The following is an 18993-nucleotide window of genomic DNA, read 5'->3' on the forward strand; positions in this document are numbered from 1 at the left end:
TTCACTCCCACATCACACAGATAACAGATAGTTGATACAGTTCATTTCACAAGAAGCAGAAACTTAACTCAGACTACTTTTGATTACACTGAATATCATGTAAGCAGGCAATGATTAATTAAATAAATGATAACTCATAAAATCTCCATCAATCGTGGTATACTGGTGAATCTCTAACTCCGGTAGCCTTAACTATAAATGTCATTTACGCGCGCACACACACACACACACACACACACAAATGTACCTTTTCTACACAGGAACTGGCATTTAAAAAGATAGAATGTGCCATAAGAATGTGCATACCTCACACATTCTTCAAACCAGATGTATGCAAATTATTTAGGGCACGTCAAGCCTGACATGATGAAGAAGAAAAGAAAAAATAAGGTGTGATGTAATTTAGCTTGTGTATGCAAATGAGTTGAGACTGTATCTTCATCCACTCATGGCAAAAGATGGGAGTGGACAGCAGGCCTGTGTATACACGTATATTTCCATGACAACTGAGATTTATCAATGAGAACTATGTGTACACATGACTTTATAACTCTCTGTGGAATCACAACTAAAACTACATGCACAAACACTTAAATGTGCAGACATATTCTTGTCACCACAGTTCAAGTGTAAGGCTTCATGCTCTGTGTATGTTGGGGGCTTGCTCTCAAACAAAGAAAATATTTGTTTCCTCACTCCTCTTGCTCCGCTTTTTCTCCCTATAGCGTCCCTAATTTGTCATCAAACGCAATATTGAATCATTGCAAACAGCTGGTGATGATTCGTGCAGACCAGTACGGTAAACGTCCATTGTGAACCCACTTATGTAAGGCAGGTCTGAGTGCTGTGCTATTCATATAGATATGAAAGACTCTAGACCTGGTTTTTGCTAGTTTAAGTCAAAAATACTTTTGGATTATAATCACTCCATCAGCTCTGCAGTGGTTGGCCATGCTCATGGTGCAACTGATATATTTTTTAAGAGTATATAAGTGTTGGACACAACGACAACAATGTGTAAAGTGTAAACTGTCGGTTGTGTTGTGTTGTGCACCGCTTTTCACAGGGCAGAAGATATGGGCCGAAACCACAAGCAGGACCTCATGGAGAAGAGGACTAGCATGTGTCCCAGAGACAAAGACAGCATCTCAGTGCTACAGAGGAACATCTGCTGTTGCTTGTATCCCGATTCAAAGCAAACAGCAAAAGCACATCACTTCTGAGGATCAGAAGAGGGAGATGTGAAGGTTTCCATGGCTGCTGGGTTTCCAGTGAACAGTCATTAAATTAAAAAACCCCCATTGGTCCAAGATGACAGTAGCCAAACCCGCAAAAGGGGAGAAGAAAAAAAAAAAAAAACATTAAACAAGACACTAACAGAAGTTGATGCATCTCCTGTGATCCCAATTTCTAACCTGACACAAACATTTCCTCCTAGTCCTACGGAAAACTATGTTTTCACAAATCAGTATTGAGGTAAACTGGACACAAATGGTTCTGTTCAAAGCCAGAGGGGAGGGAGAAAAAAAAATCAATCATGTTTGTAATGGTTTGCAGTGAGAGCATGACAAACACTGAGCTCTCTGTGTGCTTGCTCAGAAATACACAAGCATGATCATTTTTCTGAAACTGCATGCGCTGGAAATGAAAGGCATTCTGCAAATAAGATATTAGCCTACAGCCTGGCGTATTTCCTCAAAGAATTTATCTTTAAAACGAGTGCCAATTATAAGCAGCAGTCACTATTTTTGCAGCTGAGCTGTATCACATTTTACGTTTTAATCCAAGCAGAAATTGTTGGCAGATGATGTATGCAGCTTTATGAACGAATTTGACAAAATCCCCACCAATGAGGCGACTTGTTACAGATCTGTTTCACGTTGGGAGGACTCGATTAACTGCTGCATAGATTTTAAAATTAAAAGTTAAAATAAATAATTCTCTTTCAAAGGAGGGCAAGGTCAACACATACTCTTAGGGTGCTTTCACACCTACATTCTTTGGCACAAATGTTTGGATTTTTAAGTTTGGTACAAACCAAAATAATAAGGTTGCAAACTGCCTCAGACCACAGAGTGGACCAAAGGACCAACATTTGGTCCAACCAAAAGAGGTCGTCTCAGTCCAGACCGAATCATGATGGTCTAGTGGTTAAACTGTGGGCTTGAGAAGATCCTTGGTTGAAACCACCATCAGGGTGGAAACATCACTAAGGGCCTTTGTGCAAGGTCTTTATTCCACGAGATGCTCCTGGTGTGTGTGTGTGTGTGTGTGTGTGTGTGTGTGTGTGTGTGTGTGTGTGTGTGTGTGTGTGTGTGTGTGTGTGTGTGTGTGTGTGTGTGTGTGTCATCATTGTAAAGTGCTTTGAGCTTCTGATTCAGTTGGAAAAGACTCCAAGCTGTCATTGGTGTTAAAGGGGGTAGTACAAGGTATTAAGAACGGGGGTATGTAAACTTTTGATCAGGGTCATTTAGTTAGTTTCTGTTGTCATTATGATTTCAAAAGAGTAAACACAGTTATCTGACAATAAATGGCTTCACCCAACCACTAACCATGAGTGGAAAAAAAAGTTTTTGTGTCATCATTCATATTCTCTGAAAAATGGCCAAAAATCTGCCACATTTTGAGCACAACTGTAAATGCAGACATTGAAACTGAACCACGGTCAAGCTCATTTGTAATCTCCCTAGTGTACTGCTACACAGCAGGCTTTATATCTTAAGATCTGTCCACCTTTTCCTTCAGCCTTTGGTCTTTGATGTTATCCACCATCATTATTCTCTTCCTCCCTCTTGGCCTTTTTCTTTCCATGCTTCCCTCAATGGCATCTTTCAGTAATCCAGCGCACCTAAGCATATATCCGATCTACTGCTTTTGCCTCTGCTTACATGTCTTGATTAACTTTCTTTCCTCCCCTACTCTTCTTCTGTTTTCATAATTCTCTTCTTCAGTTGTACATTCAGCCCTTTGCTGAGAAGAGCTGGAGTTTGTGCAAAGCTCTTTTTGCCGCTCCTATCCGAGTATGGCAAAAATGTCTGCAGTGTGAAAACATGTTTTGGAAGGTTCAGACAGGGATGCACCAATACCACTTTTTTCCAGACTGAGTACAAGTACGAGTACATACATTCTGGTACTCGTCGATACACAGTACGATCGAATACTTAACAATACCATTATAGTTTTATGATGACTTTGAAAATATGTTTTATTCATCAGTTGTTCCTTACTTTTTGACTGTAACTCCTACCAACATAATTAGCTTTGTTTTTATTCACAAACATTGCACTTAAATCATGTAACTTCACTTTCTGACAACAAATTGTCACACATTAACTGTGTTCCTTAACAAACATGACACTGTCAGACATCTGACTGAAATGTAACCTGTGAACTTCAGCAAGATAAAATATACATCAAAAACTGAAACTGTCCAGCAATAACTTTATTTATGTCTGTGAGGACTAAAAGCCTTTTTTGAAAATATGAGGGGCAGATTCTTTTTGATGAAAAGCAGCTTCTCTGCTTAATTAGCTGTGAGCCTGTTTCTGTTTTTATCTACAACACTGAGCTAAACAGTTTTTCACACTCCACACTATTTTTAACTTTTAATTAAATATGTACCGGTAACATACACAAATACAAACCGTAAATGGCTTTTCCCAAAGGTGGAACATTTAAATATTGGGGGAGTATGGCGTGCACATACACAGCAGCGCACACACGCGGTGTCGCAACACGAGACAGAAACATAGTAATTTTAACATTATTTTATTTTTTCATTGGATAAATTCCTCACGCTCAGACAGAATCGATAAGCAGCTCGTGGAAGCAAGCACAGGTTCCGAACGCAGCGCACAAAGATTCCACAAACGGATTACCCCTGTATCAGACTAAGACGCCTGAACACCCACACAATGGGCTGAAACTCACCACCTGTTGGACGACCTCGCCGCTGAAGCCCTGATCGGAGGTCTGACGGAGGAACTGCAGAGCAAAGTGCTGAAGTCACAGAGGACGTTTTTTCAGCCACACAAGGAATTAAAGTGTTTTGAGATGTTATGTTCTGAACTCTGGAGGCTTTATGTCAATTATTTTTCTTCGTATGATGATGTATGATGATCATGCCACTTATGTAGAATAAAAAAAAAACATACCACCCACAAGACTCGAACCCGCGCTATCCAAAAGCTCTGATTGCCAGTCAGAAACTGTACCACTAAGCTAAGGAGCTGTCCTTTGAAAGCTGTGGAAATCTGCCTCATATCAGGAAGGACATGGAAGCACTATAAAAAAAAAAAATTGAAATCACACACCATATAAAAACACCGCATTTATCACGCAAGCAATACAAATATGATCCATCTGTTCCTCTCGTCTGTGACCATGGGTGACAGACATACATTCATGAAATGACAAGAAAGAGAAGCAGTGTGCTCTGATCATGTCCACATCTACTGGTCCTGTGCATCCAGTTGCCGCAAGCTCTGCCCGACACCCGTCTGGTGGATGGCACACCGCAGCACAGACACCACGTCATGTGGAACACAGCTCATGTGGGTGACGTGACGGTCAGATCGCCCACTGCGTGTTCTGATCTGATAGTCCATTTCAAGCTGGCAGGCTGTCCGCTCCGTGCACGCACTCGCTCGCTGCAGCTTGTCACCATGGCGATATTTGTTTTTATTTATGGCCACGTATGTACAGCAATCAGACACACGTGCCTCACAGTGGACAGTTGTTAGTCCATGTCTGTCCAAACACGGTAGGTGTTGTCCAGCTGGAATGTCCAGAACAACAGATCCCCTCAGCTGCTCCTGTCGGAAGCCACAACTCTGGTGAGTGGAGCACACACTCATGGGGAACTTAGACAAATTTCACTGCGAGTACGACAGTGATTGTCTGCAGTCTGCTGTCGTGCCAAGAGTGCGACTGGCCACACATTTTCTAAGCGCCATGCGAGCGGTGTTAGATGTTCGTGTTCGACACCTGGAATTTGGCCGACACCTGCTGCGAGAGGGTGCAATGGGTGTGCGCAAATAGTTGTAGCAACAGGTGTACGAGGAGTTGGAGGCGGGGACCACTTTACACGGTTTGTACACAATTCCTGCATCATGTGCACTTTGACCAAACTTCGCACTATGTGTGAAGGGGCCTTAAGCGTATGGAGATGCAGCCTACATAGACAATGTCGACAGGACTCTAGCACATCGTGGAAAGTTCCTTAGTGCAATCACAAAATTGCAACATGAAACCACACTCACGGGACCAAATGTATAACTTGAGCCTCAGTGCCGATCTTGTTCCAGACTTTCGAGTTTGAAAACCTGACACAAAGAGGGAAGATGCCATGAAAACCACAGATTGAATTTAAATGCCATAGTTGAACATTACATTATCAGAGTCTCTGGGTCTCTGAAAGCTTTTGATTAAGCTTTATATGCTCCCTGCACAGCCGGATCATTAGCCACTGCCGAGCATAGGACGGCTCTTACTATCACATTCTGAGCCACTTTCTGCTCAACACAGATTTATCCAAGCATTCTTTTTACCAGATGGAGAAAGTATGAGACTGCCATCATCTGTTAAAGCACAAACACTTCATACTCCAGAAGCTGCACAGCAAACAAGTCCAGATAAACAAAGTGACAGCATACTTCTCACACTATTAAATAGTTCATTTTGTCAATTTCCTCACTCGAAGGCTCAGTGTGGTTGGCCTCGGAGCAGCCCACGGGCTCCAGTGTCTCCACTTTGAACAAGATGAGCCACTCTTTCAAATGCAAAGACTTTTCAAACAGGAAAGTTTAATAGAGAAGCTTTTCTCTGACTATCAAGACAAATAACAGATGAATGACACCTTCAAGTCAGAGTTTGGACAAAGAAACAAAAAGTCTCAAGTGATGTTTGTCGAATGAGCAAGGAATGTTTTTTTCTCTGCTTCACTCTGTCATACTTATTCATTATGTTTCTGACATGTTGCTTATAGGCCACGTTGTCTAAATTTCTGTACCTTTTCCAAATCATTCCTGTTTTTATTCCTGGATCGTTTTTTGTTTTTTTTTGTGCAGCTGGACTCCATCGTCTCATCACATCTGTGGCAGGGAAAACGTCCTCGCTTAAGTGAGACACACCTTCAAAAAAAACTAAGGCCATTGGCGGCTTTGTTCTCCAAAATTTCCGCCTTTATTATTGGGCAGCAAATTTACGCTGTCTTGCATTTTGGCCATTTGTTACAACAGGCCTGACTGTCCTGACTGGGTGGCGATGGAGTCACGCTGTGGGGAATGGTCCACTCTGGCCTTTTTGGGATCCTCGCTCCCACTTCCACCACTTAAAACCGTCACACATCCGGTTATGAAACATTCACTAAAAATCTGGGCACAATTTTGAAAATGTTCTGATCTTCCTAGTTTTTCTCTTTACATCCCTGTCATGTCTAACTACCTTTTCAAACCCTCATCTCAGGGACTTTGTTTTAAAGAATGGTAGAAAAAGGGCATAGTACGCTTCAAGGACATGTTTTTGAATAACACGCTCACATCATTTCAATAGTGAAACATTTGGCCTTCCCCAGTCAAACTTCTTTAGGTATCTTCAAATACGGCATTTTATCACTTCACATGTTTCTATCTTATCCATCCCAACAGATAGAAATATTATTGACACTGTTCTTTCTTTAAACCCTAACAAAAAAAACATCTTATTTTGTCCATTCACAGTGAATCATTGGCCTTGAAACGTGCCTCCTCAGACAAACTCAAAGCTGGCTGGGAGGAGGATCCAGACAGAAAGGGGGGCATGGGGAAGGAGAAAGGAGGGACACAGCTCCCCACAACACCCCTAGATTAAAGGTCCACTTTTGAAGACTTTTTTCATACTACTACTTATTATTATTATTATTATTATTATTATTATTATAAGAAGAATAATTTCAAGAACTAAAATGTTTAGAAATAATTTAAATGGTAGAAAAATGGTAGAAAGAATGTCTTACATTTATAAATAATGTAGATTATAAATTGTACGTTTTACCATTACAGTGCTTTCAACAGTTAAATATGAGGTTTTATTTCATGTTTTACAATTTTTTTTCCAGAAAATAGTATTTAAGTTTAACTTAAAATGTCAGGGCATCCACTGTTTACACTACTGTTAAAAATGCACATTCAACAAAGTCAGGTTATTTTCATGGTGAGGTGGCAGGGGGTTGTTGTCGCCAACTGCTGAAAGTAAATAATAAAGTAACTAGTAATATAATTTAGTTACTTTATTTAATCTTTAATGTAATTTACTTTTTCAAGGAGTATTCACTCATTGGATTACTTTTTCAAAGTAACTGTGGCAACACTGTTGTGAAGTCAATGTGGGATAGGGTAAAAGCAAAGAAAAGCTGAAAATGTGCAAAAGAAAATACCAGAACAATAACAAATTATTGCTACAGAACATACATTATTGTGTAGCCCGGTGGAAAATCAGAGTATGAACGAAGGAAATGTGTGTATCTTTTCCTGTTTGATGTAAATCGTTGGAGAGTCACCACGGCTGAGAGTGGGTAGGAACGCCGGATGGCGAGACGGGAGAGCCCGACAACCTTGAGCGGGGAGACGGACGCATTCAGAGCGGCTGGAGGTGCAGGTGTGCCTGGAGCGGCGGAGACGCCACCGAGACGGGTGGAGGAGAGATACAGCAGATTCCAAGATGTCAACCAGGTAGCCTGTTTCCACGCGCTAGCTGTGGCTGTGTTTTTACCGTCTACAGAGTGTTTGTGTGTTCTGTGCCGAGGTCTGCTGTAGCAGCAAGGTTTGTCGTGACGTATCCACACATCGCCTGGTGGCCGGAGACGTTTCAACGCACTCAAAGCGAACAGTTGGTGGATTCTGTACGGCAGGCCGCGGAATGGCCTGCGTGGCAAGTTATTTTTGTTTTCATCAGTTCCTCTCACCTGGACGGAGTGAGTATAAGACTGGAGTGTGTGAATGTATGTGTATGTGTGTGTGTGTGTGTGTGTGTGGGCCCAGGTTGTGGTGCATTCAAGGGGCCTTGGAAACGTTGGGGATGTGATTTTTATAGACTTGGGAATTACCGTAGTCAGTGTGGGTTTGTTTTAATTATTGTGATGTGTTGGCATTTTAGCAAACATGGGATTAATTGGTGGGTTTGAAAATGTGCTTATTTGTGTGGTAAGAAATGAAATAAAGGAATTTATATGTTGGCAACAAATATTTCCTCTCTGAATCAAAATTCACTTACCAGGACAGCATTCCTTACCACATGATGGGAAGGACCTAATACCCTCAACTGGAGATTGGACCCAAAGCACCCTCCCATTCTCAAGTATGAGTATTATAGAGTGGTGGTAAGGGCGCTACATATGTATCAGTTTTCGTGATATGCATTGAATATTGCAGATCCAAAGATATGTATTGTATCGGGATTTGAAAAACAATAGAGCCCTAATCTAGTTGCTGGGATGAATGTCAAGCAAGAGGGTCAGCAGTGTATGGAAACAAACAAGCATGTGTCACAATGGATCCAAACAAGCAGTAGGATTATTTCAAATATTGATTTTTGCATGAAGACGTCATTTCCACTCCTCTGAATAGCCATACTTGTTGTGTGGGCCGCTGAAGAGGAGGTACTGCTGGCCCACCACCACCAGTCGGCGCCCTGCTTGGAGTGCGGGCTTCAAGCATGAGAGGGCGCCGAGACAGAGTGACAGCTGTCACTCATTTACACCAGCTGTCAACAATCACCGTCATCTCTATAAAAGCCAGATCATTACTCCACCTCCTCGCCGAGAAATCTACTACCGTCAAAGGTAATCTTCTCTGCTGTATCTAACGATATTATTATCATTATTATTCTGCTTTGCAGCCGTGTTCCTGCGTCTCAGTCCCTGCTGGAGTGGTATACAGTGAGAGTCAGCGACGTCCTCGCCTCTCACTCCTCCTAAGGAAGCGACTGACAGGAGCTGCACGTTTGTTCTTTATTGGAGGTGGAGGTTCTCCCTCCCGAAGGAACTAGTTCCAAGGATTACTGGGTGTGTGGATACACACTCACCTTAACTGTTTTGTCATCTTCTGCCAGCAGTACCAGGGTCTGCAACAGAAGACGGTGACCACCTGGGGACTCAGGACTTGGCGGCTCCGGTGTTCTTCAGGCCGTTGGTGGTGGAAGCTGTGTGGGTCCCGGCTCTCAGATCGCCAGAGGTCTCCTATCTTCGAGCCTGCCCGCACGTCACCTTGTGTACAATTGGCACTATCTGTATCTGTATTTAGTTGTGCGATTCACAACATTGTTACTCTTTGTCTTATCCATTGTCCGTTCTTTTGCGCCCGCTGTTGCGGGTTCGTGTTACGACCCTTTCCCAACAATACTAGGGCGATTCCATTTGTGCATTCTAAAATCAATATTAATTCCCTCATTTTACCACGTTTTCACCTTCTTTGCAGATCAACTTTAACTTTTCATAGCACTTATATTAAAAATGTTACTCACACAATAGAGATTATGTCACCCCGTTGGACCTGGTACTTCCTCACACTCCAGCGGTTTAGAAGGACAACGTCAGCCTCAGACCTCCCGTCGGGGTTCAGGAAGGGCTGTTAGCACACAGACACAGAGATGCACACTTTACATGAATACTATAACAACAATGTAATAAATAAAGAACTGATCATGGCAGCGTGGTGGTCCAAAATACTTAAAAATGTCTATTCTAGTAAATTTATTAAATTAGATAAGACTTTATTGATCTCACAGTGGAGAAATTCACATGTTATGTCAGCTCTTAAAGTGGTAAATGGATTGCATTTATATAGCGCTTTTCCATCTGTATCAGAAGCTCAAAGCGCTTTACAATTATGCCTCACATTCACCCCGATGTCAGGGTGCTGTCATACAAGGCACTCACTACACACCGGGAGAAACAGGGGATGAAAGGCCTTGCCCAAGAGCCCTTAATGATTTTCCAGTCAGGTGGGGATTTGAACCCATGATCTTCTGGACTCAAGCCCAACACCTTAACCACTAGACCATCACCTCCCCTAAAACATACAAGATGGGTGCGAGTGGAGGAAAATGTGCATTAAACAGCGTGTGCAAGGATAAGCAATAATAATACTTATAGCAATACAACAAAATAAGAAAATGAGGTAGAAATAGAATATATATACACTCAACAAAAATATAAACGCAACACTTTTGGTTTTGCTCCCATTTTGTATGAGATGAACTCAAAGATCTAAAACTTTTTCCACATACACAATATCACCATTTCCCTCAAATATTGTTCACAAACCAGTCTAAATCTGTGATAGTGAGCACTTCTCGTTTGCTGAGATAATCCATCCCACCTCACAGGTGTGCCATATCAAGATGCTGATTAGACACCATGATTAGTGCACAGGTGTGCCTTAGACTGCCCAAAATAAAAGGCCACTCTGAAAGGTGCAGTTTTATCACACAGCACAATGGGGAATTTTATCTTTGGTGTTCATTTCTAATTTCACCTCATTTTGTAAGAGTTTTGGCATTCACAAGATGTGCAGCACAGCGGTTCAGACATTCATTCAACCTCACTGCAAAGTTTCCAATATCAGTTTGAAATTCCATATTGTCTTTCTGTCTGGAGCTTTTCTAACTGCAAAATAACATTGATAATGTAATTTGTTTTGCACGATCGATTCCATCAGTTTCCCTTTTAGCTCGATTGTCAGCAGCATCCTCGTTGGATCAGTCTCAAAATACATCATAAGAAATTCCTGACATACGAGGTCTGTCCATAAAGTATAGGTCCTTTTTATTTTTTTCAAAAACTATATGGATTTCATTCATATGTTTTTACGTCAGACATGCTTGAACCCTCGGGCGCATGCGTGAGTTTTTCCACGCCTGTCGGTGACGTCATTCGCCTGTGAGCACTCCTTGTGGGAGGAGTCGTCCAGCCCCTCGTCGGAATTCCTTTGTCTGAGAAGTTGCTGAGAGACTGGCGCTTTGTTTGATCAAAATTTTTTCTAAACCTGTGAGGCACATCGAAGTGGACACGGTTCGAAAAATTAAGCTGGTTTTCAGTGAAAATTTTAACGGCTGATGAGAGATTTTGAGGTGACACTGTCGCTTTAAGGACTTCCCACAGTGCGAGACGTCGTGCAGCGCTCTCAGGCAGCGTCATCAGCCTGTTTCAAGCTGAAAACCTCCACATTTCAGGCTCTGTTGATCCAGGACGTCGTGAGAGAACAGAGAAGTTTCAGAAGAAGTCGGTTTCAGCATTTTATCCGGATATTCCACTGTTAAAGGAGATTTTTTTAATGAAAGACGTGCGGACGGGTCCGCGCGTCGGGACGCAGCCGCCGTGACGCTCCGCCACAGGAAAAACACCTCCGTTGGAAGGGTTAAGGACAAGTTGGAACATGTCCAGCTGTTAAACAATTTTTCATATACTCACTCCACTGAACGCCATCAAAAGCCGCCTGGATTTTACAAATGGTTATCAACACGGAGGTGTTTTTCCTGTGCCGCCGCTCCGCGTCGGCTGCGTCCCGACGCGCGGACCCGTCCGCACATCTTTCATTAAAAAAATCTCCTTTAACAGTGGAATATCCGGATAAAATGCTGAACCCGACTTCTTCTGAAACTTCTCTGTTCTCTCACGACGTCCTGGATCAATAGAGCCTGAAATGTGGAGGTTTTCAGCTTGAAACAGGCTGATGACGCCGCCTGAGAGCGCAGCGCGACGTCTCGCACCGTGGGAAGTCCTTAAAGCGAAAGTGTCACCTCAAAATCTCTCATCAGCCATTAAAATTTTCACTGAAAACCAGCTTAATTTTTCGAACCATGTCCACTTCGATGTGTCTCACAGGTTTAGAAAAAATTTTGATCAAACAAAGCGCCAGTCTCTCAGCAACTTCTCAGACAAAGGAATTCCGACGAGGGGCTGGACGACTCCTCCCACAAGGAGTGCTCACAGGCGAATGACGTCACCGACAGGCGTGGAAAAACTCACGCATGCGCACGAGGGTTCATGCATGTCTGACGTAAAAACATATGAATGAAATCCATATAGTTTTTGAAAAAAATAAAAAGGACCTATACTTTATGGACAGCCCTCGTATATCTTGACATCTGAAGAAAAAAAAAAAAACACCAGAATTCAGATTAGATGTTGCAGAATTAGAGTCAAATTATTTTGCTGCACTTTTTTGGGGACACCCTGTATGTACATTTATGTCACAGAGACAATCACTGAAAAACATTCCCGGGTATCTGAACAAAAGAAATATCACGACGAACAACTACAAAGCGACACAGAAATGAGTTTGTGAATAAGGCTAACTTTCCACCACGGAAATCCAAAGAGGAAGAGAACAAATCCAAACAAAGATGGCCATCATACATTCTTGTATACGCCCTAATAATAATACTAATACTACTAATAATACTAACACTAATAATAAGGCCTCTGTATATCATATACAGAGGTCTTATTATTAGTGTTGTTTAGACTCCTTAAGTGGTACCAAAAACCTGCTTACCTTGTGGACTATTTCCATGACTTTGCCACATTTCTGTGTTATATCAAGACAGTGAGTTTACAGAGAGCCTTTATTGTGAGCAATGAGATTCATAATGTACCCAAGTATGAAAATATAAGTTTTTACAGGAAATTTTAGAAATATATCTGCATCCTTCTGCACTGCATAAGTTGATTTTAGGGTCTAAAAATTTTTCTTAATTTAATATTAAAAATATTTAAACTAATTCCACTCAGGACGTGTTGGCAATGGCTTAATTTTTTAAGTATTCAACAGGTTTTGGACAAGCATCTTAGTTTCAATTAATTCACCTCTTCCAAATGTGAAATGTTATTGGTTTTATGTCAAGTTTGATTCTAGACGGTTAACTGTGGGCAGATTACCCCCCCGCCCCCCCGGGACTGACAGGTGAATTTCAGTTGCTGGTATCTCACAAACATACAGTGGCTTGCAAAAGTATTCAGCTCCTCGGTATTTCACGCATTTTAATTTGTTTTTGGTATTTCAAATACAAAAAGTAAATCAGGCTTCTCAATATAAAAATTTCTAAAATGAGCTTCCTTATACTCAAATTGAAAGTAAATCTCTACAACTTGATATAAATTAATTAAAAATATAAAAGCCAAGATGATGGGTTGCATAAGTAATCAGCCCATTTGGTATAATACCTGCAACTAATCAGTTTGTCAGTTTTCTTGCAAGCCACTGTATACTATACAAATTTCAAACTACCTGTGTTAGAAATCTTAAAAAAAAAAGTCCTGTCAGAGTTTGGCACTTTTCTTTTATGCTGTTTATTATCACGGTGTTGAATTATGCATGAAACAGCTTGCTCTCTGTTTATGAGCGTGCATATTAAAACGTCATGTTTTGGTGTTCTTGTTGTGTTTTCCTGTCATAAATCTCAGTTGGGATGTGAAGCTCTTAGTTCTAAAATAACTGATAAAATCTTGGTTTGATCAAACACAAGCTGTTTTTAAATGAGTGTCAGTCAGATAAAACTGGCTCATTGCATGAAATGTTTATAAGATTGAGTGATGGATTATTATTATTATTGGTTGTTTTTGTTTAAAGATAGGATTCTCCAACATCTATTGAATTTCCATAACTAAGCGGCTATGATTCAGTGCAAATGGCAGCATGCTTTTACCAGGATATTGCTGGAAATGAAGATCAAAACCTTTAAAATAAAATAACTAATCATGTTCCAACACACATCCAGGCATAGATAAACTAAAACAATAACTACAACAACAAAGATCCACTTTTGTCAAACATTTGAGTAAATCCGCTTCATGGATTTTGTTTGATAATTTCATTGTTATTCACAAGATTTCAACTTCAAGAACTGGTTCATTGCTAATTTATGGCCATAAATATTCTGTTAGTCGTTTTGCAGAATTGCACATGAAACATCTTCTGATTTTTTTTAAGCAGTTGTACTCCACCAGCTATTGCCTGTATAGAAACAGTGTGTTAAGTGTACAACGCCACCATCTGGCAGTTTGGTGGAATTGCACCTGAAACATCACTTACCATCTTTCTGAATTTTCTAAGATAAAAGCATTGTTTGAATGCTTCTGGTTAATGTTGTAGTACTCTAACTTGTGTGACATTTCATTCATTCTTTTTCCACACCTGCTTATTCCAATTATGTGTCACAGGGGGTCTGGAACCTATCCCATCAGCCATAAGGGGAGAGGCAGGGAACATCTTGGACAGGATGCCAGTCTATTCCACAGCCACATATAGACAAATTAAATTACGGCCAATTTAATGTTTCCAGTTCACCTAACCTGCATGTCTTTGGAAGTGGGAGGAAGCCGGAGCACCTGGAGGGAACCCACACATATGACCATCTTGCTGTGAGGCAACAGTGCTAACAACTAAGTCGCTGTGCTGTCAAATGTCATACATTTGATGTTCAATAACTCATTATGCCACTTATCCGGGACCAGGTCGTGGTGCAACAGACCAAGCAGCTCATCCCACACTTCTCTATTCTTAGCCAAGCCCTCTAAACTCTTCCTAGGGGATCCTGAGGTGTTCCGGAGCCAGCTATGCAATATCCCTCCAATGTGTTTTGGGGATTCTCTGGGGCCTCTTCTGAGGTGGAACTTGGAAGTACATAGAAAACATCCTGAAGGAGGCATAAAGGAGGCATCCTTGCCAGATGCCGGAACTATCTCAGCTGGCTCATTTCAAAGTAAAGAAGGAACGGTTCTAATCAGAGTCCTTCACAGACATTCGAGCTTCTTTCCCTGTCCGAGTGTAAGCCCAGATACCCAAAGGAGGAACCTCATTTCTGTTGCTTATTTCGATGTTGTTCTTTCCATCACTACCCAGAGCTCTAATAGTTTCTTGGAATTGTGTCCGATGCATCATTTGCCATCTTTTATGGTGTCTAAAGTAAAAACATGGTTTGAATGCGTCTCAAATTATAGGAATCGTATGTAACTCTGTATTGTACCATATGTGTTTGGTGGAATTTCATATACACACAAATCATCAGTTACCACTTCTAATTTCCAACTGTTCCATTTCCTCTGATCAACAAAGTAAAGGGGATGGCATTCGTGCGAGTTCAGTTTGCATCCATTGTCAGGTCAGGTCTGGGAGCCTACACTGGTGTCACGCATTGCTGCATCTACCACACTAAAGAACCACATTGGATGGCAACCACTAAAGCAGAAAATGGTCCACTCCAACCTCTTGAAAGTAACACGCTATCTGCCACGACTAAAAAAAGAAATCGGCGTGTCCCTGTCCTCCTTCAGCTGCTGAAGTCCTCAACACTGGGGGACCTGTGTGGTGGATCATGCCCCAAGAAACACTCCTCATGGCCAAAGTGTCATATATGACATTATGTCACAGTACAAGTAATACTCCTCATCTGAGTCTCCTTAAGAAACCATTTGTTTGACACAAAGTCATTCCAGCAGTACCCAAGGATCCTCTGAAGAGACGTAGTGGCAAAGACATCCAGCCATTACCTTAGGTCACTGGTTCATGTCCAAGTTGCATGAACATACAGTAAGACAGTAACCACCAGGACCTGAAAGCCATGTATCTTTGTTTTTCTGCAAAGATATCGATTTTGCCAAATGCCTCTGTCCAGTGACTTCATGACTCTATGAACTCTTCTCAGGCATCTCTGGATCTCCAAGGCTGAGGATCCGGAGACAGGAGCATCACTGCTGAGACAAGTGAATGTCTGTACAAGTTTGACACTTTCACTGGATATGGATCTGCTGCAACCTTTCTGTGATGCTGTTTCTGTTTGCCTGTAAATTCACATCCTCTACAGCAGGAGTTTTTAAAACAATCCGGCATGCAATATTATGAAATATGACTGCGAGGGAAGCTGATGAAGTATGTAACCCTAGCTGATAAATTTACAGGCTGACAGCACTCACAGTGATATTTATTTTTGTTCCGACAGATAAGAGATGCTCTGTCAATTACCTTGGCAAGCGTGAAATGGCCTACACGCATCCTGTTTAATGAAACAGTAGCCGAGCGTTTGTGTTGCTTGTTGGAGTGAGTGGGCGTTGTCACACAAGCCATGTAGTAAGAATAATTATTTTTGGGTTGTTGTTGTGGAGGAAGCAGGGGTGCGGGTACGTAGACAAGCGTGGGATGAAGCTGTCAACCAAAACATGGAAGTTGAGAACTTTGATTGACAGAGTGAGGGTGAAACTTGATGTGGCATATTTTTTTCATCAGAGAAATCACAAAAACACGCTTTTTTTTTTCTTTGTACAGTAAAGTCAAACCACCACCACCCTGCTATTAACATTATTGAAATATCTGTACAATTATCTAAGACCCAAATCTGTGTGTCTATATCAGTCTGTCTGGAAAAAAACAAATTTTTCACAAAACATGTAAAATTACTTGATGTGCAGCATGAACTTTGGAAGCTTAATTGTAAATTGTAACTCTAAGTATGTTTTAAAGTACAGTGCAATCAGAAAGCATTCACAGTGCTTCACGTTTTCCACATATTGTGTTACAGCCTGATTTCAAAACAAGCCAAACCTTAGTAAAAGGAGTCTGGTCACTCTATCATACAGGCCTGATTGGTAGATTGCTGCAGAGATGGTTATCTTTCTGGAAGGTTCTCCTCTCTCCACAGAGGAATGCTGGAGCTCTGACAGAGTGACCATTGGTCACCTGGTCACCTCCCTGACTAAGGCCCTTCACCCCGATCGCTCAGTTTAGATGGGCGGCCAGGTCCAGGAAGAGTCCTGGTGGATCAGAACTTCTTCCATTTATGAATGAATCAGGCCACTGTGTTCACTGGGACCTTCAAAGCAACAGAAATGTTTCTGTACCCTTCCCCAGATTTGTACCTCGAGACAATCCTGTCTCAGAGGTCTACAGACAATTCCTTTGACTTCATGTTTGATTTGTGCTCTGACATGCATTGACAACTGTGGGACCTTATATGTAGACAGGTGTGTGTCCTTCCAAATCATGTCCAATCAAGTAAATTTACTCCAGGTGGACTCCAATTAAGCTGTAGAAACATCTCAAGGATGATCAGTGGAAACAGGATGCACCTGAGCTTAATTACGAGCTTCATGGCAAAGGCTGTGAATACTTATGTACATGATTTCTTAGTTTTTTATTTTTAGTAAATTTGCAAAAATCTAAAAAAAAAAAAAAAGTTTTTTTTTATTTTTTTTTTTATTTCAATTTATTTTCATGTATACAGCACCAAATCATAACAAAGTTGCCTGAAGGTGGTTAACGCAAGTAAGGTCTAACCTTACCAACCCCCACAGCAAGAACAGAGACCAACAGAAATTACAAAACAATTCACAAAATGAATATACAGGAAATGTTGCTGGTGCATAGGACAGGAGGGTTTCAGGAACAGATACCACACCCCTCTCTGGACGGAGCTGCACCTCAAACAGAGAGAAAAGAAAAGAAAAGAATTATGCATGAAAAAGACAACAAATACAGTATAATTTGCCAGCGTTAAGCAACAAGAAAAACAAAAGAAATACTAAAGTGATCGCCGGCCATTAGCCCAAAGCTTCACTAAAAGACCCAGACTTTAGATAAAATTGAAACCGCGGCCCGCTCAGTTTCCTAATGACAATAATTTAAAAGAGTAAAAAGCATGGTAATATACCATGCCAGTATGCTAGCCATACGAAAGGGAAAATAAGTGCGTCTTGAGTCTGGACCTGAAAGTCTCTACAGAATCTGACTGTTTTATTGATGCAGTGAGATCATCCCACAGAACAGGGGCATGATAAGAGAAAGCTCTGTGACCCGCTGACTTCTTATTCACCTTAGGGACACAAAGTAGTCCTGCACCCTGAGAATGCAGAGCCCGGGCAGGTACGTAGAGTTTATTTAGGTCAGCTAAGTAGGGAGGTGCCAGTCCGTGAACAATTTTATAGGTTAGTAGCAGAACCTTAAAATCTGATCTCACAAGGACAGGAAGCCAGTGAAGGGATGCCAAATGGGTGTAATGTGGTCAAACTTTCTGCTTCCTGTCAAAAGTTTGGCAACAGCATTTTGAACCAATTGGAGAGCCCTAATGCTGGACTGTGGTAAACCAGAAAATAGAACATTGCAGTCATCCAATCTAGAAGAGACAATTGCATGAATCAGGGTCTCAGCATCAGCCATAGACAGGGTGGGATTGTTGTGTGGGCCGCCAGAAGAGGAGGTACTGCTGGCCCACCACCAAAGGGCGCCCTGCCTGAAGTGCGGGCTTCAGGCACGAGAGGGCGCTGCCGCCACGGACACAGCCAGGAGTGACAGCTGTCACTCATTAATTCCTGACAGCTGTCACACATTCTACATCATCGCACTCCATAAAACCCAGACGTCATCTCCACCTCATCGCCGAGATATCGTACTTCATTAGAGGTAATATCCTCAGCCTTTTTGTGGTATTTTGTAAATCAGTTTATTGTGAGTGTTTGCAGGAGTACCGGTCCTTTTTGTGGAGGCTGTGCAAGACGGCACTCTTTTTCCTCTGAGGGATCGCTGTATTGAGTGAGAGGTGGAGGTGGCATTCCCACCGTTGTTGTTACTGGGTGTACACACACCCACATTTGACTGTCTTTGTTCTCGCCAGCAGTACCAGATCCGACAGTCAGGGACGGTGATCACCTGGGAATTCGGGACTTGGCGGCTCAGGTATTCACCAGGTTCTGTGGCGGCGGAAATCGTGTGGTTCCGGCTCTTCTCAGGACAGACGTCTTCTATCCTCGAGCCTGCCCACACGTCACCTTTGTGGATTGACTGTAATTATATTCTGAGATTGTCTGTATGTTCGTTGTGCACATTTCACAACATTAAATTGTTACTTTTTGGCTCATCTATTGGCCGTTCATTTGCGCCCCCTGTTGTGGGTCCGTGTCACTACACTTTCACAACAGGGATGAATCTTTGCAATATTTTGCAGGTGGAAGAAAGCAGTCCTAGTAAT

General features: G+C 41.8%; 1 protein-coding gene across 1 annotated transcript in view; it reads right to left on the bottom strand.

The window, feature by feature from the left end:
* The window catches only part of immp2l (inner mitochondrial membrane peptidase subunit 2), a 355846-nt gene that overhangs the window by 295528 nt on the left and 41325 nt on the right, over positions 1-18993 (bottom strand). The window contains exon 3 of the mRNA XM_034177128.1: positions 9499-9602. Coding sequence (XP_034033019.1) covers positions 9499-9602 — 104 coding nt within the window. The remainder of the gene's footprint in view (positions 1-9498; positions 9603-18993) is intronic.

Source organism: Thalassophryne amazonica, chromosome 8 (assembly GCF_902500255.1).
Source record: "Thalassophryne amazonica chromosome 8, fThaAma1.1, whole genome shotgun sequence".
Lineage (NCBI taxonomy): Eukaryota > Metazoa > Chordata > Actinopteri > Batrachoidiformes > Batrachoididae > Thalassophryne > Thalassophryne amazonica.